Source organism: Passer domesticus, chromosome 12 (assembly GCF_036417665.1).
Source record: "Passer domesticus isolate bPasDom1 chromosome 12, bPasDom1.hap1, whole genome shotgun sequence".
In the NCBI taxonomy this organism is placed as follows: Eukaryota; Metazoa; Chordata; class Aves; order Passeriformes; family Passeridae; genus Passer; species Passer domesticus.
The window spans coordinates 13,981,687-14,002,327 of record NC_087485.1 but is presented as its reverse complement, the minus strand read 5'-3'; the positions used below and the strand labels follow the sequence as shown (position 1 = coordinate 14,002,327).

General features: G+C 50.5%; 1 protein-coding gene across 1 annotated transcript; it reads right to left on the bottom strand.

The window, feature by feature from the left end:
• Positions 1-13,326: 13,326 nt before the first annotated feature.
• Positions 13,327-20,623, bottom strand: LOC135279299 (pleckstrin homology domain-containing family F member 1-like). Its single transcript, XM_064386571.1, has 2 exons — positions 20,555-20,623; positions 13,327-15,587 (listed from the first exon to the last, which is right to left on the bottom strand). The coding sequence occupies exon 2, from the start codon at positions 15,573-15,575 to the stop codon at positions 14,754-14,756; it is 822 nt and encodes a 273-aa protein (XP_064242641.1). The 5' UTR covers positions 15,576-15,587; positions 20,555-20,623; the 3' UTR covers positions 13,327-14,753.
• Between the last annotated feature and the right edge of the window lie 18 nt (positions 20,624-20,641).

Sequence of the window (20,641 nt, the reverse complement as noted above, 5' to 3'; positions counted from 1 at the left end):
AGTTTCAGTGGGTTCAGACATGAATATCACGACCCCCATTTTACAGTTATTCATAAATTTGGGCCCCAATGTAAGTAGTGATTTGATTTTTATCAATTGTATCAGTGTAATAGACATGGATGGAGTTTAGATCATTTTACTCTTGTCCTCTGCAATGCTTTTATTATATCCATCGGAATTGTAAACCAGTTGGAACTACGCTCTTGGCCTTCACTGTGCTATAAAAGGGGCATGTGTTACATGGATGCCAAGAGAATTCGGGTCCCAGTAGTTCAGAGTTCTGTACAGAACAGTTCTAGCTCATGTCAAACCCCACTGCTGCTGAGCTCCTCAGAAGCTTTGTGCCACAGAGGAGCATGCTCTTTGTCATTACAATAAATTTAACTTCTAGAGATTTTCAGACAGCTGGAGTAGAACTAGAAGATAGGAATTTAATTCTGTTTGTTCTCTGTATCTTTATTTAATAGATTTGATGCTCTTGGAGCTCCTTGGAAGGTGACAGGTTTTCAAAGTGGTAGCACTAGGTTTGCAGACTGGTCTGAAGCACATTTCATTGCTGGCAATGGAAGAATAGAAATTAACTCAATTGCTCATCTTATGTGAGTTTGGATTTGAGAGAATGGGGAAATAACCACTCCTGTTGGACACCCTGACACTTAACTACACAGGGAAAATGGCGTTGCAGCCACAAAGATTTTGTTGTTTGTGTTTCAGTGTTTTCTAACAGTTTATATTGCTGAGTGCTGCAGGAAGAGCAATTGTACCTTTTGTGCTGACTGCAGCCCCACTGCTGTCATATTGAGGTCACCATGATAGTGGTCTGTAGCCTTGAGTGGGAATTTGGGTGAGTTAAAAGCACCCTTCAGCAGATTTGATCATCTGAGGGAGCAGAGCAGCTGCACAAGTGTTTTAACATCCATCTGTTGCTGTTCTTTGGTAGAGACATTGCTGTCCACCACTGCAGCCCTTGCTGGTGCTGGAAACAGCCATAGGCAGGGATGGCATCTTCTGAAATCCATTCCAGCTGCATAATGTCCAGGCAGAGTGTGAGGCACAGCCACTGCCTGGGAAACGAGGTAACACAGTGCCAGCAGCTTTGGGAAGCAGCTTAAAGAGTCACTGTGGGGAGATGTACATATTTATATAAGGAAACCATCTGTGATGCTGGTTATTAACCTGGTTTGGTTGTAGATGTGACAGAATCAAGCTAGGTTTTCACTGGCAGATGGTGTATATTATAGTTAAATTTTTTTTCTTTTTATTTGGGTTTTTTTAAGCTTTCTGATTTCAAAACACAAAACACAAAGTGTTCTTTTAGCAAGGACAGGGATTATATATGCCTTTTTAAAAGGCAGTCCTAAATTCAGACATAGACTAGTAAATGAGATGTGCCATCTAGTGGCAATTAGATTAATTCTTAAAGTCAGCCTCTCAAGGCTGCCTCAGTATCTGGATAACACAGTTAGTTAGTTACCTTTTTCTATGAAAAGTAAGGTTGCATTATTTTTTTTGCTCTTACTCTGTCAAAATTCTAGCTTTAGTGAATTTGTATTAGACTAAAAATATCAGCCCAGCTACAGCCTAGGCTAGAATTTATATGCATTCCCTGCAGAAGTTGGCTCTTTGGTGATTATAATATGTGAGCCATGACAGCACAAATATTTACTGCAGCTGCATGTCATATTTAATTACAGTGAGAAAATACAGAATCAGGCAGAGGAGGGCAGTTTACTTCTTGATTACTGAGGGATAAGTGTATTGTGTGAGCTGAGCAGCAGTTGGTTTGCAAAGGCAGATTGTCCACAGTGGAACTGGTGAGCCAGTGAGGAGTTTGTTACCTGCAGGGATGAGTTTCTTTGTGCCCTGTGGTTGTGTTCGAGGGTCCCAGGACGAGGGGAGAGATGAGAATCTTGACTCCATGTTTCAGAAGGCTGATTTATTATATTATGATATTATATCATATTAAAATGCTATGCTAAAATGATACTAAAAGAAATAGAAAGAAAGAGTCCTTCAGAAAGCTCGAAAGGAATAGAAAGGAAGGAATGACAACAAAAGTTCATGACTCTCAGAGTCCGAGCCAGCTCACTGTGATTGGCCATTAATTAGAAACAACCAACATTCACCAATCACAGATGCACATGTTGCATTCCACAGCAGCAGATAATTATTGTTTACATTTCTTTCCTGAGACTCCTCAGCTTCTCAAGAGAAAATCCTACCAAAAGGATTTTCATAAAATATGTCATGGTGACAGTGCCCCACAAAGGAGGGTGGTTCTTGGCTCAGCCTGTTCACGTCGTATTTGTCACGTTATCTCTCACCTCTGGGCAGCATGAAAAGCAACAGGGAGCAGCATCCCGTGGGCAGCTTTTCCCAGTCAGCCTCTCCTTGCAGGGCTGCACAGCCGCGCCTGCAGAGGCTTTGCTGGGCAGAGCATTCCCAGAGGAGCCGCTCCGCAGGGCTGCTGGCAGGAGGGCTGGGCTGTGCCGGGCTGGGCACACACGCGTGTCCCTGTCCTTTATTCCCAGGGCAGCATGGGCTGGGCTGCTGTGCTGTCCCCCGTGTCCCTGTCCCTCCTGCCCAGGCCATCGTGTGCTGGGCTCCCCAGGGCTGCTGTGCCATGCCCGTGCCCGCTGGAGAGCGGCTTTGTGCCTGAGCTTGTTTAAGGAGGCTGAAGGTCCTCCTGCAGCCACGGCTTGCTGCTGGCTCGGGACACTGAGCCGGGGGTGGTGGCTGCGTGAGCCGAGTGGCAGTAACAGTGGGGTGTAATGGACCAGCACGTTGTTGGTGTTTGATTGTTTCTCGGTGTTGCTAGCTTATTGCAAAGGTTTCATACCTTCTCAGTGATGTCTCATGGGCAGCTCCTCACAGCGCTGACTCCTTCTTCTCAGCACAGCCAACCACTCTCTTATAGCACTCTTCTTGGTTACAGCTGTGGCTTGTTCTTAATCTTTGGTAGTTGGTACAGCTGCAACTCCTCAGGGGTAAGATTACCTTATATGCTATCCCCCCACATCTCAGCGTTATCCCGGATGGTTCCAGCAGTGTGGGGTGTGGTGCTATGTGCCTGCTGACAGGCTGCTGTGCCCTGGCAGAGCTCCTGTCCCTCTCACGGGTCACCATTTACAGCTCCTGGCAAATGTGCTGCAGCACGAGGGGCACAGGTGGGCTGGGATGACTGCCGTCCCCTGCTGCCACTAACACTCGCCTCTTCAGGGAGGAAATCCTGTGCTCAGAGGGCTGGGTGGGCCAGGACTGCTGCTCTTCCGAGGCACAGCTCTGTTTGGCACACTGGCATAAAGCTGTTGAGACCCAGTGTGTGCCCACATTTCTTTCAGATGACACCCCTCTGATGATTGCAAGTCAGTGGAGATGAGCATGCCTTTGCTCACTTTGGTTGGTTTGTGGGAAATTAGGGCTATGAAACTCACTGAAAGGTTATTGGAGGGGGATTGGAATATTCAGAGCCATTAAGCAATTTGATTTTACACAACTATACTCTCATGGCATACCTGCTCAGAGGTTTGCTTGTGCACATGGAGGATGAGACAAATCCTCACTTCATCTCCTGGTTCTTCTTGATTGTCAATGATTAGCTAACTTTTTGGACAAATCTTTCATTTCCTTTAGGTATCTTTTATATCCTACAGCTGCTAGCCTTCCTGTGAGCCCCTTGGCCTGTTGGGCTGACAGGAGGACTGGTGTATGTGGTTTGCTGAGACTTCTGTGACTGTCCTGCTGTCAGTGCAGGGCCTTGCTCAGGAGCTGCCTGTGCTGTGTTCTCCCCAGTGTGGGTGGGCCCTGTGGGGCTGGACAGCAGGAGTGAATCCTCCATTCCATGGAATGGCATCCCTCACTACCCAGAGGCCTCTCTGTTAATTGTTCTGGTGCTTTCACATACACACTTCCAAACACTTATTCCGAAATTAATACTCCTGTTCAAAACTGTGCAGATTCATGTGGAGATGAGATTTTCCCATTTTTTTCCTTGCAGAGTGGCAGCAGCTCCAGCAGAGCTCCCTGGGGACTCAGGGGCAGGCTCAGGGTTGGATCCTGTGTAGCTGCAGTGGTAGGACCTGCTGAGCTCAGTCTCCATCAGCATTTTGGCAGTGCTGGTGCAGCCAGAGGATGTAAAAGCAGTGCTTTTTTTCCCCTCAACTAAAAGCTCTTACAGAGAAAGCAGTAGCTTAGGCTGTCACTGCTTGATCAGCTGATGTATAACTCCAGACTAATTGAGTAGCAGCCTTTCAGCTGGGTTGGAAAGCTTTTAAAAAACCAAAGGCCTTTGTATTGAAGTGAACTAAAGCTATTAGCCCCTAATTAAAACATGAGGTTTCATCTTTACCTTTCTAGAGATCACAGAAATCTATGTATTTTTCAGGCTGTAAGCCAGAAATCAAACATTCATCATGTAATTGCAGTAAGTGTGGGCTAATACTTCTCATTAAGTGTGATTTATGAATTCCAGAAGAGCCTACGAGGTAAATATATAAAATTATTCTGAAGTCTGCAAAAATGAAGGTATTCATTTCTTTGGATGACTGTTCAGCAGGAAGAATTTAATATGAACATTTCAGCTTTCTCCTCTCAGTACAGACACTGCATTTGGACACCTGTACCATTGCAGTTCCCTCTGAGCCACTGCTCATCCTTCACCCCAGCTCACCCTTCAGCTGCCAGCAGGGAAAGCAGCGTGGCTTTGGGACAAGCCCATTCTGCTGGGCCTCAGAAGATCTGTCAGCTTCTCTGGCTCTTCTGCTTGTTTGCTGGGTGACCTTGAGTAATTTCCGATCTAGATCCTGAATGTGCTTTTTGTTAAACACTTTGTAATCTATCAGTAGGAAATGATGTGTTACAGAAATGTGATAGCACTGTTCTGCAGCTAACCAATCTCTGATCCTGCAGTCAGGACATGAGCATCAAAGAAGGAATGTAACAAATGTTAGCAGAGCTTCACAGCAATCAGGACAAAGAAGAAACTGCTAAGTTTTGAAATGTAGCTACTTACTTTGTGGCAGGGGAGTGAAAGATTTACACTGATGTTTGACCTTAACTAATTAGACCCTGTACAGAAGTGTCTAGCAGGATGCAAATGTTTTGTGTTCCTTATTCCCTGCTCAGCTTCAGTAGGCAGGAGTGAATTAGGGTGAAATTAAATCTGTCCTGTGCTCTGGCATGCTGCTTTGTAGTAGAGCACTCTCAGATTACTTTGTACATGTAATCTGAAGACAGAATGAAGGGTTTGTTATTTTGGGATCAGTCAGTGAGATATGATGAATAATCTTTGTAATTTGGGTTCATTCTTCAAAGCTTTGAAGCTCTTATTTTTACCTGGCCCTGCTGCAGCTCCTTGTGCTGAGATGTTAGGGCAAAATAATTGGAGGATCAGAATTGGCTCCTGAACATTTACAGAGACCTGAGTGTCTGCAGTGGGAGAGAGCATGGAGCCAGTGCAGGTGTGTGTTTAGCCTCACCTAGACCTCCCCAGGTGCTGGCAGTCCCTCACAGCTGGAGGAGATCTGCCTCTCCTTATGAAGTGTAGGTAAACTCATTCTTCTGATATTGGTGTAGATTCCCAAAATTAATTTTTGTTCTCACCCAGCTAACTGTCCAGTGGATATTTCTGCTCCATTTCTGCTCTCTCCCTGGCAGACAATTCTGCTTGATACTGATGGAAGTTTTCTGCAAGAAGGGAGCCCCGGGCAGCTCTGATTTTTGACTGCTACCTGCATTTACCCAAACCTCTCTGGCTCTACAAATCCTCCTCGTTCGGGAAAAAAATGAGGGGGCCATCTCACTTTTTTACCTTGCTCTTCCAGGTAAGTTTTAAGCCCTGTTTTAAATTTAATTTTAATTTAAGCCCAGCTTTTCAAAATCCTAAATTAAAAACTTGCTGTCTTTTACAGCAGTGACGGATACAAAAGACACAACAGCTGAATGTCATATTCAGGCTTGAGAGAGACAGGGTGCAAGAGCAAATGCTTGGTTATTCAAGAAAGCAGGGGATAGGGCAAAATGGTCCAGAAGATGGTAGATTGTAGCAGAGTGCTTGCTGAAGTGTCAGTAGGAGCCAGGTGCCTGCCCGTGCCTGCCTGTGAGGCACAGTTCGTGCGGCAGCCTTTGTAGCAGGCCCGGGGCCTGCACGGCCTCCTTGGAGGCCACAAGCCTGAGCGAGGAAATGCCGAGTCATGATGGCTGGGCCTTAGCAGCCCCTCTCTTCTGCCTCTCGGACCCTGCTTATCTCCCTGTAAGCCCGTAGGTCACTTTCCCCTGACCCTTACTACTGGACAATTTCCAAAACCCCTGTAGGGTATAAAAACCCCTAATTCTGCCTGGTTTGGCAGAACAGCTGTCACTGAGAACCTTCATGGACCAATAAAGAATCTTGCGGAACCTCATACAGCTTTCTCCTCTCTTTCCCTGCATCTGCTGCTGTGGCACCAGCAAGCTAAAGAGCTGAAATCACTGAGAGCTGATAATCGCTGAGAGCTGAAATCATTTAAGGTTGCCTGTAGCTGGGAGCTGCTTGGAAATTCAGACGCTGTGCTGAGCCCCACTGAGCTATCCTGGCCAAGGCAGCCCACTGGGCACAGCCCGGCTGGAAACCACCTTTCAATAGACTTTGACCAAACTGCAGTTTATTAATGCCTTGTGCAGGAACAAAGTCAGTAATAAAGGGCTAACTAGGGTGCTGGTGAGGAAGGCTCCTGGATCTGATTTTGCTGGCTTCCATATAAGGGGCTTGCATGCTTTTCCCCAGCCATTCTCTCCAGGAATCTGTGTATAAAAACATTTGTTCCACAACCACAGCAAACAGCCTGGCAGCCGCCTGCATACTTGAGGCTTTCTGCTGTCTGAAGTTTAACTCTGCAGGAACCTGTGCTGACGCTGAGTCTAATCCTAATTTCGGACTTTCATGTCCTCAACCTGGCCCGTGAGGCTGGGGCTGCTGACAATGGCAGCAGCACGTCCCTGGTGAGTATGGGGTGAAGATCAGCACTCACACTGTGCCACTAATGATAAGTGCCAGCGAGGATAATAAGGAGCTCTCTTGTAGTGCTTTACATCTTCAAAGTGCTCTGCTCTTGCTAAGTAATTGAGCTGCCTTGTGACAAAGGTATGTATTTGTGTTGTGCCTAAAGCAACTGTGCTGTACTGTTATGCAATAGACCAAAATTGGATGGTGTCTGCAGATAGCACTCAGGAAATCAATTAACCAACTACTGGCTGCTCACACCCCAGCAACAGAGCCAGCTTCAAAGCTGTCCCACGTCCTTTCCTTTGGTTAGCCTTGGCTGGTCTTTGGGAACCTCAGACATTCATGGAAAGCTGCACATGCCAAGTGTTTGATGATGTGGTTGCAGTGTTTTGCAGCAGCTCCGTTTCCAGCCACACCATCTCCCAGCCCTGCCCAGAGGATGCAGTCCCAGTGCTCCTGAGTTAAACCCAGGCACTGCTGGGCTTAGCCCAAGAGCCCCAGCTCTGTGCTGCAGCTGTGTTCTAAGGACAGGATCATCCTGGCATGGACTGGCCACAAAAGAAAACAAGGTCACGCTGTGCTGTGCTGCCATGGGGAGGAACAGAGGGGATGCTCTGCTTTATCGGCAAGATATCAAAACCTTACTGGGCAGCAAAGGCACCTTCCCACAGCAGCCCAGTGCCTGCCAGCAGCTGCAGACATTGCCATGAGCCTACAGTCAGCAGAGCCCTGTGTGTTGGTAAGTGTCACCAGTGGGGAACCCTCACCACACAGTGCTGACCTGGTTTCTCTCAGGAAGGAGTTGAGGTCACTGGACAGATTTCCGACAGTGCTCAGCAGTGAGTCAGAAGGCAACAAGACGGGCAAGACAGATGGGAAAGGAAACCCAAGAAGTAAATGTATTTAGGTCCTTGAACAAACCCAGGTAGCTGCCTGGATAGTCTGTGCAGCCTGCTTGGTCCACTGGCCATGTTTGTCCTTTGGGAGCCAAAGAGGGCATTGCAGGGCTGGGAGGGATACAGAGAAGGGTAACACTGTATGGGAGGGCACCTGTGTCAAGAGAGATGGGCTGGTTTAAACCGTTCCACCTGGAAAGGGCACTGATAGGGGGAGATTTTGTCATAGCTGTGACTGGCACAGAGCTGAACAGGAGGAACACTACTGTGCTGTAGAAGGCAGGGTGCACCCCCTGAACTGGCAGAGGAGAGGGGAAGTGCTTGTTCACACAGTGGGACAGGGAGTTGTGGAGTTAATTGGCACAGGATGCTCCAAGTGCCAGAACAAAACTGTGTTCAGCAAGTGATGAGGCAGATTGATAGTGAGGACTGGTCACACCAACCAGGCTGACAAGAGACTAAAGCAGCAGCAGTGTTGCTCTGTAGAGGCCTCTTCAGTGCTGTCCCCCATGATTTTGGGGTAGGTGAACTCTGGCTCTGGGTAAGTCAGACTGCTTTCATGTTCTCCCAATTCCTGCAGTGCTGTGCCAACACATGTGCTACTGTGAGTAAAACACAACGTGGGAGCTGCCAAAGCAATCACACTGAAAAAAGCGTGGCATTTTCTGTGTTGTACAAAAGGGGTTTCCTGTGCCAGGGAAGACCTGCCCATTTGCCTTTGTGTCTTTTATTCTGCTCAGGAGTGGAGCCTTCCTCTCCCACTGCTTTCCCATGTACAAACCAGTAATTAAGCAGAGGACCTGACCTCTCCAGGTCCATCAGTTGCAATCAGTTACTTCATGACCTCAAAATTGCAATAACTTAAAATTAAAATAAATGCCTTTATTACTTGCACCATAGAGGAAATGTCTTCTAGCTACCAGAACCCAAAGCACTAGGCCAAATTTTTAAAGAGGGAAATCTTTATTCACACCCTTTCAAAGTGGAAGTTGTATTAAGATATAGTCATACTATTGCTTTGTTTTGCAGAATCTCTCTTTTATATATATTAAACAAGCTCCTTCTCTTCCCCTGTCTTGGTGTCGTTGCTAAACCTGCAGCCAAGAACTCTCCAGCTCACAGAGGTTACAGCCCTGTTGTGCAGGGCTGGTACAGCTGGGAGGGAGGCCCTGCTTGTTGCCTTGTCCCAGTGTAGCTGGATGAGCTGACCCCAGGAAAGTCCAGCCTGCAGAGGTAAATTCTGGTGGGGAGGATGAGCAGGAGGAGAAAGTTCAGTGCTCTGAGTGGGAGGCAGAGCTGGACAGGAGGTGCTGAGCCTCCAGAGAGCTGTTAAAGCCACATTTGTCCTGGAGCAGCCTGTCAAAGTCTGTGTCCAGGGTGCTGTGTTGTTCGTGCTTGGGCAATGCCCAGCTCCTCTGCCAGCTTCCAGCACAGGACCCTTCCCCATTTCCCAAAGGGAGCAGCATTTCCAGTGCTGGGGGCTCCCCACTCTTCCTGCACTGCCCAGATGGTTCTCCCGAAGGGTGAGCGTGCTGAAATGGGGGAAGATCTGTGGAGCTCTGACTTGTAAGGTCTCAACCAACAAACACATCCTTTTGGGTCCCTTCTGTGCCACAGCCATGGCTGGGCTTTGGCTGCTGAGTGTCCCTGAGGACAGAGGGAGGCTGTCAGCTGCTGGGAGGGGGGCTGACTTGCTGCTGCTCCAGAGGGCTGTCCTTAGGCTCCAGGGGTGCTGAAAGGGCTGCTCCTGCTCCAGGGCTACACCAGCTGCATTCCAGATCCTGTTTTCCTGGAGGTAACACCTCTCCAAATGCGGTATTGCAGGGAGCAGCAGCAGGACTGTGAGGTCCTGAAGTAGCCAAGTGTGACAGTCTCCATTTGTCACCGTCCCCAGATTAACAGCTCTTTGCCAGTGGATTTTGTAGAGCCTCTCATCATTAGAGCTGTTTCCTTGCAAACAGATGGCTGCAGTGTGACATCCCGAGTGCCTGTGAGACCAGCACAGACACAGGGGCTTGCTCAGCCTGCAGGGGCTGTGTCTGCCTCCAGCCTGGTGCTGGAGTGAACAAAGGCAGCCTCACACGCTGCAGGATGATGTGCTGACACCAGGCGCCTCTGCTGAGGTTTGGGGGAAGGCATGTGGCCTGTCTGAGCCCCAGCAGGAGGCTGTGCTGCAGACCCCTGGGCAGCAGGGTCAGTGCCCAGCAGCACTGCTGCCTCTGCCCCCTGGGCCCCACAAGCTTTGGCTGGGAGAGTCAGGAGAGCAGCTGGATCCTGCCCAGCCAAAGCAGCCTCTCCCAGAGAGCAGACAGCCCTGCAGGGAGGCTGGCACTCCTCCTCTGCCCAGGGAGGATGCAGAGGGCTGGCACTGGGAGCAGGGCTGCTCACAGGGTGTGCAAAGCCCCACAGGAGCATGTGAGAGACTTTGGACTATGAACAGCAGCTGGCTCGTAGGGGCTGCTCAGGCAGGAAACAGGTGTGCAAAGGACATTTTGGGCAGGATCTAGAGACTCAGGTTAGCTTGCCTGGAACTTGCTTCTGAGCACTCAAGTCAGAGGCTCTGACAAGCCAAGGAGCTGTGACCTGGGTGCTGGTGGCTCTGGGTTGTGGGTTAGTTGTGGCTCTCACCCTGCTGTTAGAGCTGTTTGAGGCATCTGAGGGTGCCTGTGAGGGGCACTCCTGAAAGCACTCTGGAAATCCTTTCTATACAAAGCCACTGAGGCTCTGTTTTTACCTTATTTTGTAACTCTTCCTGTAAAAACGTGAATTTTTTTCTTGTTGCTTTTAGAGGGGAAGAGACATGTCTGGCCTTGAGTTAATGCTTTTTCCTTCTCAAATCCATTTTTTCCATAGGCTGTCACACACATTGTGTTTATGATGTGAAAAGAGGAGAGGCTGGCCAAAGCTCAGCAATCCCTTGCGGCACGGGGCAGTCTGGGCAGCAGGACCACAGGTAGCAGGATGGCTGCCAGCAGCAGCTGCTCTGCCCAGGGTGTGTGCAACAGAAGGTGCTGCACAATGGACCTTTGCTGAAGTAAAACCTTTTTTGCTAAAGTAAAACCTTTTGTCTAGCTGAGTAAAACCTTTTCTCTAGCTGCCCTCCTCTTTCTCTCCCTTCCCTACAGCAGCAGACTGGGAGGTTGTGTAGCTTGCTCTGGGCTGTGAACCTCTCCATTGCTTCTTTGCATTTCTGGCCCTCCCTGGAACTGAAGTCAGATGGCAGCTTTGGTGCTGCTCAGGGCTCACCAGCACTGTACAGCACCTCCCTGCCTGCCTCTCTCCTCCTCCTGCAGCACAGGACCACAGCAGTGGCTGCGTTTGGAGCTTTTATGAGCCAGGTCACAGGCAGGAGAGGCTCCCTCCCAAACCCCTGCATGGCTCTGGGCTTGTTCTGCCTGTGACAGGTAACAAAGCAGAGCTGGCTGGGATTGCCCTGCAGTGCTGTACACCCTGGTGTGCAGCCTGGGCTCCTCTGGGGGCCCTGGACACAATCTCCAGCACACAGGTCTTTGGCTGCAAGGGTTTCTTGCAGCTGTTTTGTGTCCACCATGTGGGACAGCAGTGCAACATCTCCTTCCTGCCAGCTCCATTCTTAAAGGCCCATGGCCTGCAGCAGAAAGGGTGAGAAACAGAAGCCTGTGCTTTTCACTGGAGACACCACTTTGCAGCTCAGGAGTAGCTGGGACCGTGTGTACTCCTCAGCTTCTCCTCCTAATCCAAAACCCAGGCAGAGTGAGGAACATGAGAAACTGCCTTGCAGCAGCAGTGAATTGGAAGAGGCTGAGATCTGTGGCAGAGCCAGAAATCCAGCTTGGATAGAAACTGAGTGTTTTTGAAACTGGGAGCAGACTCCATTGGAGCAGCTGGCTCACTTGTCCCTCCTGAGTGCTCGTGAATGCTGAGTCAGCACCGTGCTGGGAGCTGGTGTGTGCCTGAGCTGGCCTTGGGACAGCAGATCACACAGCATTCCTTGCACCTTTTTGATCCTTTCAGTCTATTTGAAGAGCTAATCTCCCCATTACCTTCTCTTAAGCTTTCCTGACTGGCTGCTGCACCAGTGCCATCCTCCTCCTCCCCTTGTAACCAGCTCCGGAGAGCAGAAGAGCATGGTGTGCAGTGGGGACATCCTCACCCTGCTGTGCTCTTCAGGCAGGGGCTGAGCAAGGAACCTCTTCTGGCACATGATCCCCACAGTTCATGTCTGGAGCCCTTCAGGAGGAGGCTGTGACCCCACAAACCCTCCAGCCTGCAGATGCTCCCCAAGGTGAGCACTGGAGCTGCTGCTCCTCCTGGTCACGTGCAGAATGAATCTCTGCTAAGGCCTTTGTTGAGCTAAAACAGAGAGAGCACAAACTATCAGGAAATGCCCTATTAATACACTGGAGATAGAATCAGGCTGGAAAACTCCAGGCTGGACTGTAACAGCACACAGCCTGTGATTTCAAACCCATGTGTTCAGCAGGCCAGAAGCCAGGAGCCCCAGGCTCTAATCCCAGTGCTGAGCTCCACAACAGAAGTTCAGGAAGTGGAGGAGAGGCTTTGTTTAAATTTCCCCATGTTTTCCTGGGCAGGATCCTTTTACCATAGGCATTAAAAGTTTAAGAATTGCCTGTTTCTTGGGGCTTACAGTTGGTGCAAGATGTGTGCATTTCCCCAGAAGCCATCAGCAGCATGCACCAGAAAAAGGGGCTGGGCTGTTTTTGGTGGTTTGTTTGTTTGTTTTTTTCCTGATTATTTTTCCCTGCTGTGACTGAGAAAGCTTTTGCTCACCAAGAAGGCATTCATTAGAGGCGTGCCTGTCCCTCATTGGAGCATAAAAGCAGTTCATAGGTCTTTTGGGGCTGGCTAGGCAAGACCTTTGAACACACAAAGCAAGCTGATCTCTAACTGAACGAAGGATTAGGTTCCAAACTGCAATACATTTCTGATTGGATGCAGACTCAGCAGCTGGGCTATTTTTGGCTCGTGAACCACTCTAATGGCTGTTTATTTTTAAGGTCATTTTCTGTTTGCATAGCATGTACACCCTTCTGGTGGGTGGGAGGCATTGTAAAAACAATCACTGCTGTGCAGAGTTAGGAACTGAGTCTGGAGAGGGATGGAAAAAACAGAACTCAGTGTACTTATTGCTTTAAAGCCCAAAAACATCTGCTTAGGTCATAAGGTTTGCTGGCCCACTCTGAGCTGTGTCCCCACCGGAAAAATACTGTTCCAGTTAATACAGACTACTGCAGGGATTGCAGGAGACTTGGGGAAAGCCTGTCAGACAACAACATGGAATAAATAGACAGGAAACATCAGATTTGATGCCCTTACCTTCAAGCAGTAAATAGAAACCAGAGCAGTCTCCCCACAGCTGAGCAGTCACCACTTGTGCTGGACTGGCCAGGCCTGGATCCCAGCTCCTGTTAAGACCCTTGTTCAATAATAACATGCTTTATTGTCCTGTTTTCCTGGCTCCTTCCTGTTGGCAGTATCTTTATTCACACATAGTCAAGTGATACAAATTCACTGGAACAGTAGCAGTTTATAAAAGAGTGTAAGAATAATTATCTTGAACTGAAATTTAAAAAAACACATGGCCACCTCTCAAGCAATGCATTGCTTGTAACAGGTCATGGTAAGGAAACATTTCACAACATTGGCAGTGTATTCCCAGCCATGTTGCTTTTCCAGACCACAAAATACACAATACAAAAATACACTAATAATGGAGTTTGTAGAAATGTCTGCTGCAAAACAATTGCTGTTGTCTGATTTCCTCTATATTTACTCCCACGCTACATTATGATAGAGTACTTGAATAAACACAGTTTATTTCTAACTGAATTTGAACTACGTACTCAAGTAAACTGTAAAGTCTTTGGCTCCCATCCTTGAAGTACATAAAGGACCTTAACTTTGGACTCGTGAGACTGATAAGGCAGGAGGTGAGCCCACAAGTGAGAATCTGATGCCTTGGGCAGCAGCCCAGGAGGGAAGGGGAAGATGAAGTGCTGTACTTCACAGCATCTTAATTTGGGGCTTTTCCCTGGACTTTTACAGACTTTTAACAAGTCTTCCCTGGGCTGTCCTTTTACCTGATAGGCTTGAGATTTTCAAGTTTCTAGTAACAGGTATAACTGCCTGTGTTTGAGATCTGCCTCTGCACTAGTTGAGTGAATGCAGTACCTCTCTCCCTCCGTATTTCACTGCTCAGTGTCATTTTCCCTGTCCCTTTCCCCTCCCTCCTCCTCCTGGCCTGGTACCACTGGCATGGCCTCTTTCCATGTGAGAGAGCTGGATGCTCCAGTGCTTTGCTCACACTGAGCCTCACACAAGCTCCCTGCATTCCAAGTGCCATTCTCTTAGTGTTTCCAACCTTGAGAAGACAGGGAATCCAGTGCTGGCTGTACCATGCAGGGATGAGCAGCTATTCCCTCAGGCTGGCAAGCTTGCAGAGAGAATCTCAGAATGCTTGTGGAAAGTGACATCCAGAATGGCCCTTGCTGTGAGGAACAAACTGTGAGCAGGCCAATGTGTCCAACTCTGGGATTTCATGCTCCTTTTCCTCCCAAGAGCCAAACTCAAAACATTTCAAACAAGAGATGTTTTAGCAGAGAGGAAGAATAAGGCACTGAAGGTGAGCTCATTTGGCCAAGACTGATTCACAGGGCGCTGCCCCAGTCCTCAATGCTCTTCACGGAGCTGTTCTCTCTGTGCTCACACTATATGAGACGTTCTCAGGGGGGAAACCTTGTCTCAGCTCTGACACCACACAGGGGCCAAGACCCACCTTCCCAGGCATGGCCTTCAGAGAAAACATCGAGAAGGACACGCAATGGAGGCCAGAGGGTGGCTTCCCAGTGTCTAAACACCAGCAGCTCCCAGGGAGGTCAGCTGTGGAAAGATGACCAGGATACCTGTGAGGTATAAAACTCTGTGTCTGCTGGCCACTGCTCAGCTCTCTCATCGTCAGACTTGTCGCTGTCATCGCCGCTGGAGGGCTCGTAGCCCTGCATGGCAGAGGGGATGGGCTCCGTCTGCCTCCGATCCGCCTCCGCCTCCTTATTCTTCTCTGCCAGCAGCTGCCTGTAGCACAGGTTGCAGACCCTCAGGGGCTTGGGGGACAGCCGGGGCATCAGGAACCTCTGCCTGGAGCAGTCGGCGCACACGACAAAGCCGCACTTGCGGCAGTGGTGCCTGCGGGTGAGCGTGGAGAACTTGGTCTGCGTGCAGCGCATGCAGATGTCCGTGGCCTTGTCTGGGATCCAGGGAGCCGCGGGCTCCCTGCAGGGCTGCCGGCCCGTCTTGGTCAGCAGGTGCTTGATGCACTCCTCCAGGTGGCTGATCCACTCCTTCCTCTCCGTCAGGGAGGCTGCGGACACCACAAAGGACTTCTTGGAGGTTTTGATCATCCAGCGGTTCTTCATCTGCAAGGTGTCCGGCAGCGTCTCCAAAGTGACATCTTCAAGGGGGATGATGTGCTGGGAGTTGTACTTCCTTTTGTTGATGATGATGCTGCCGTAGACGAGGATGTCGTTGAAAAGGAAAAAGATGCGAGGCTTTGGCTTCTTGCGGCATTCTTTGGTCAAAATCCCTTCTCCCAGCAGCACCCTGCCCGGCAAGGCCAAGGGCTGCCCAGAAGCCCCAAAGCAGTTCTCCACAGCAGCGATGCGCTGGCTGTTGATCTCCGTGTTTGCAAGATGGTCCACCATGGCCAGCTCCCTCTGAAGAGAGGAAACAAAGAGGGAAGTGGTGAAACTGCAGACATTGCACCAGGTGAGGGTGAGCAGCCAGTGGATGCACAGGGGAGATGCTCCTGGTGCAGTCTGAGGCTACAGGTGATCTCAAGAGCACTCCTCACTTGGGTTTGTTACCTTTCTAAACAAAACCTTCAAACTTTCTGACCCCATTTTGCAACAGCCCAGGCTGGACTGGGATGGTTCATTTTGCAGCAATGGAAGCCCTTGAAGGCAGAGCCAGGTGTTCCTGGTTGTGCTTTTCACCAGTCTCCCTGTGTGCCCTTAGAAAAGAAAGCTGCTTGGTCTGAACCTGATTTGATGCAGATCCATAGATCTGCACAAAAGGGTCTTGAGAGCAAGGCTCCTGCTTCTGACTGCACACCTGCTTTCTCAAGGATTGCTTACTGACACACACCCCCACAGCTCCATTCTGGCCCAGAGCTGAGGCAGGAACAAAAGCAAACTCTATGCTATCACTTGTTCCTGCTGGTCTTCCATGCATAACAAAAAGGGTAAATAAAAGAAATTTTAAAAGCCCCCATAATGTGAATAAAGCCACACAAGCTAAGCCTTTCCTCTGTTATCCCAGGACTGACAGTGCTTCCAAATTCAGGACACATCATTCTGAAAACAGTGAGCTCTGCTGAAGGAGAAGTGGAAGGGAGCACACTCATCTCTCCCACACCTCTGCACCCTCCTTCTCACACAGTCTGGGGGTTTGCCATTGTGCTGTGCTTTCGTTCCAACAGGAAGCCCAGGTAAGGGCAACCCTGAAGCGAAAGCAGCTGCTTGCTCTTGGCAGTCTGCAGTAAGGGAGGTGCTCCCTGGCAGTCGATTTCCTCCTTGCCCCTTGCAGGCTGGAGGGTGCTGCCCAGGGCCAGCTGGCCATGGGAATGTGAGTAATTTCCTCCTGCACAGAGGTAGCTCAGCCATCACAAGGCACATCACAGGGCCTTGTGTTGTTAGCCTGGCTGCTGCTGATGGGTGATGGGAGCACTCATGCAGAGCTGCTCTGCACTGGTATCCCTGTGCTCCTTGCCCAGAGTCCCTGCTGCCAAGGAGGCTGAAGGGATGAGAAGGATGGCAAAATACCTGTCCTCTGTGTGTGTGACATTCTACCCTTGCCCCTCACCCCCAATCACCCCTTTGCTGTGCTGGAAGGGAAACCACAGAGCTGCCGCAGAAGGCTGCTGCACACCATGCTCCTCTCAGCTGACCCATCTGCAGACAGACTGGGCAACTCCTCTGAGTTCCCAGAGCTTCCTTCTCCAGGCTGAAAAGGCACAAGGTTTAGCCATGGCAGACCTAAATGGAGTGACCCAGCCTGCAGGAACAGCTTTCTCTGAGGGGCACTGACTGGTCAGTGCTCCTGGAGAGCTGCCTTGGTCAGGTCCCCCTGGAGCTGGAGGGAAGGATGGGAATCCTCAGAGCCCTGGAGGGCACTGGATGGAGCTGGGCTCTGTTGGGCACATCCCCTCATGTGGGTGGGCACTTCACATTTACTGAGTGCTCTGGCCAGGCTGCAGCCAGAGGGGGATCCAGGGGCTGCCTCCAGCAGCAGGGGCTGAAAGCACTCCCCAGCCAACCTGCCATGGCACAGACGTGCAGCAGCTGGGCCAAGGATCTGCTCCTTGTCATCAGAGAGGGAGAGCCTCCATTGCCAGCGTGGCTCCATCAGCCTGAGTGGATCTGTGCAGGCAGAGGAGATGTCCTGCTGCAATCAGTACCACATTTGTTTTTACCCTCTCCCTCTTAAATGCACAAATGAGGCTGAAGAGCAAACAGGCAGGGCAAACTGTTGTCCACAACTGTGCACCAAACTCCCTAAGTAGGGTTACCCAGACTCCCACCTATCCTGGGATGTCGTCTCTCCTCAAATCCCTGGCCGAGGAGTTTCTGTGTGAAAGAACAAGATGAGCACACAAACAATAAAGGAAAAACTCAAATTACAGCTTGGGATCCTTGGTGTGCAAAGAATATACTTGCATTCTGTGAATGCAAGAATTTACTGGCAATAACTTTGGGCACCGGCAACACCAAATGACATAAAAGCCAAAGCAGTCCCACCAGTTTCCTTCCCTCATGCTTCTGGGCTATGGAGCTCTTAGCCTACCTCTTTTATGTAGTTTAGAAGCATGGCCCAACCTCTCAAGAACTTATGGTACTTGACATAACTCTGTTTCCAGGGATCTCTGCACACCAGATTCCAGTGGAAACGAAAATATTTTGTCAGGTATAAAGACCTTGCCTGCAGAGCCAGGAAACCTGAGCTCCTTTTCAAAGAGGAGTGTAAGCTCTGCTGCTGTGAAAGCTTTAGCTGCTGCACTGACCTGGGCCCCTGCACAGAAAGCTCTTGGACTTACTGCATGGAGCAAAAGGAGAAGGGCTGGACACAATCCTGTAGTGTGAAAAACACTGAAGGTGAGCTCTCATTACACATCAGACTTCTACCTGCAGGTATGGCCTTACTCATCCACCCTCTGGTTTGCTACGTAGTTAAAATACCACGAGTTAACCTAAGAAAAGCCAACTCTGTCGTGGGAAAATCTTCTGCTGTGACTAAAATTGTTGGCTGCTCTAGCCCAGGGTATTTCTTGAAGGAGTTTTTGTGGGATGCAAAAGCAGAATGTTTTCCTCCCATGTGTCTCCTCCCTCGGGCATAAGTGACTAGAGAACAGCACATAGGCATAATAAAAAGTTAAAAAAAAAAAAATAAATAAATGTAGGAGTGGGACTTAAGAGTGCCTACCATTAGGCTTGGACAACTCACTCTATCCCTCTGTGTTATCCCTGTTCAGGTGCGGGGGAGAAACAACCATCTGGGGATCTGGGGGGCTGACTAATCACATCCCACCACAAGCCAGCTCCATCCTGCCCTGAGTTCCACACAGTGCTTGGCTTGACTGCCCACATAAAACCCAATTTCATGTTAATACTGTGACTCACTGCAAATAATCCACAGTTTGGCTTTGGAATGCAAGCCCTTTGTGAGTCTGGTAAATAAAGATAGCTGCTGAGTGTTACTACGGTCTCCTTTCCTGGGAGATGAGAGCCTCTCCCTTTGGAACAAAGTGAGGGTATGAAGTCTAATCTAGTTTATTCATTTTGGTAAATGGTTTTTTTCCTGTTTGCTTAAGTTTGCTGTGTCAGGTCAGCATGGTCACAGTACTTATTAGCAAGTGCTACATAAGCCTATGTACCACATGCAGCAGCAGCAGCTCACCCAGCTGAAATTAGGGTGGTAAAATGTGCTTTTCTGGCATGCTGCTTTTCATAAAAGTTTCTGGCATGGCGAATTCTGGGGTTGTTTTTTTCATCAAGATCTGCTGGTTCTGCATGTGATCAAGTACTATACAGTTAATATGACTGATGTTCAAAGGAAAAAAAACACAGCTTGGCACTCCCCTCCAGAAGTAAGCACGCCACAACACTTAACAATGAGGGCTTGTTCACTTGTGATTATAAACAGCCATGTTGGTGCCTGCCAGGCACAGCATTTCAACTTCAGCTCACGGGTCAGCAAGTCTGGGGTATGTTTTTCAAGTCTGTATGTACCTAAGGCTTAGGTGTACCGATGCAGAGAGCTGTTCTACCTGATCCCTCTGCTCCTGCCATCAGGCAGAACTGACAGCCCTGGTATCCACTGCACACCTCATGCATACCACACGTGGGATGGTCCATGACACCCAGATCTGACTGCTGAGGGCTGCCAGCAGAAAATGCCCCGAGCCTCATCTCTCTGCAGCTTTCCCTGACTCCCTCTTTCTGCTATGCTCTCAGAAACCTCTCCTGGAGTTAGGGCTGGCATACGTTCTTGCTTACCAAGGACAGCGAGCAGGCATTTAGAGGAAGAAGAACAAAGTTCCTCTCCTTTTCCTGCCTGAAGGCATTTCAGCTTGCTTCTCCCTCTTTCCCGGCATGCTGTAAGTGCTGGAGCAGGCAGGGCAGGCTCTGGTAACCCCCTTCCTGCCATGCTTAGGAGGAACCCAATTCAGCACATGTACATTTTGGGACTGGCTGTCACATCGGCCCTTTAAGAATGTCACAGTCCCAGTGGGACAGGGACAGACTGAGCTGCCAAGCTTCTCGCCGCTGCTGCTCAGCACAGGGCCAGAGCAAGGGGCCGGCCGGCTGTAGGAGCTCAGACTGATGCTGCCGAGCCCAGCTGCTGGCAGCCCGAGCTCGCCTGTGGCTCTCGCAAGTGCCAGCCGGGCTCAGAGGCGCCCAAGCAGGAGACGAAGGGAAGGAAGGGAGGGAGGAAGGGGGGAACCCATGAACCTCAAGGCAGAGGCTTACCCCGTCCGTCCCCCCGCTCCCTGTCCCGCACTCATCCCGGGGCACTGCGGCCGCACCTCCCGCTCCGCCGCTCTCTGCACTCGTGACCAGCGACACACACGGGCCGGCTGCCGAGGGGAACCACCGAGGGACGCGACAATTGTCCCTCCCTGTCCCTCCCAGCGCCCGGGAGCTCAGTGCCCCTCTGGAACAGGCGCACGGCCCAAGCGGGGTCCCGCTTACAGCTCCGCAGCGCGAGCAGCATCCGGGCTTTGGGTACAAAGTTGGTAACTTAAAGAGTGCCTCTAAAACCCCCAGCACGCCCTCCCTTAAAAACCCAACACCGGAGCGGCTCTCGGGCCGCAGGCTCCGCACACGCGGCAGGGGACCCGGGACGGGCAGCGCACACCGGGGGACCCCGGAATGAGCGGCACAAAACCGTGAGATCCCGGGCGGGCAGCGCACACCCCGGGCGGGCAGCGCGCACCGCGGGATGAGCAGCGCACACCGCGGGATGAGCAGCGCACACCGCGGGACCCCGGGCCGAGCCCGGCGGCGCGCACGCCCCCCCACCCTGCCGCTCTGTCCCCCGCTCCGGCCCGGCAGCGGAAACCCCCCGGCTCTCCCCTCTACCCCGAACCGAACCGAACCGAAGCGAAGCCCCTCTCGCCCCGTACCTGCCGGCCGGCCCCGGCAGCGCTCCCGCGGGCCGCGCCGGGCTCGGCTCCGCTGCTGGGCCGGGCCGCTGCCGCTCCCCGCCCACC

What these genes read in the sequence shown, in the direction of transcription:
- LOC135279299 (XM_064386571.1), bottom strand. Translation starts at nt 15,575, where the DNA reads ATGGTGGACCATCTTGCAAACACGGAGATCAACAGCCAGCGCATCGCT.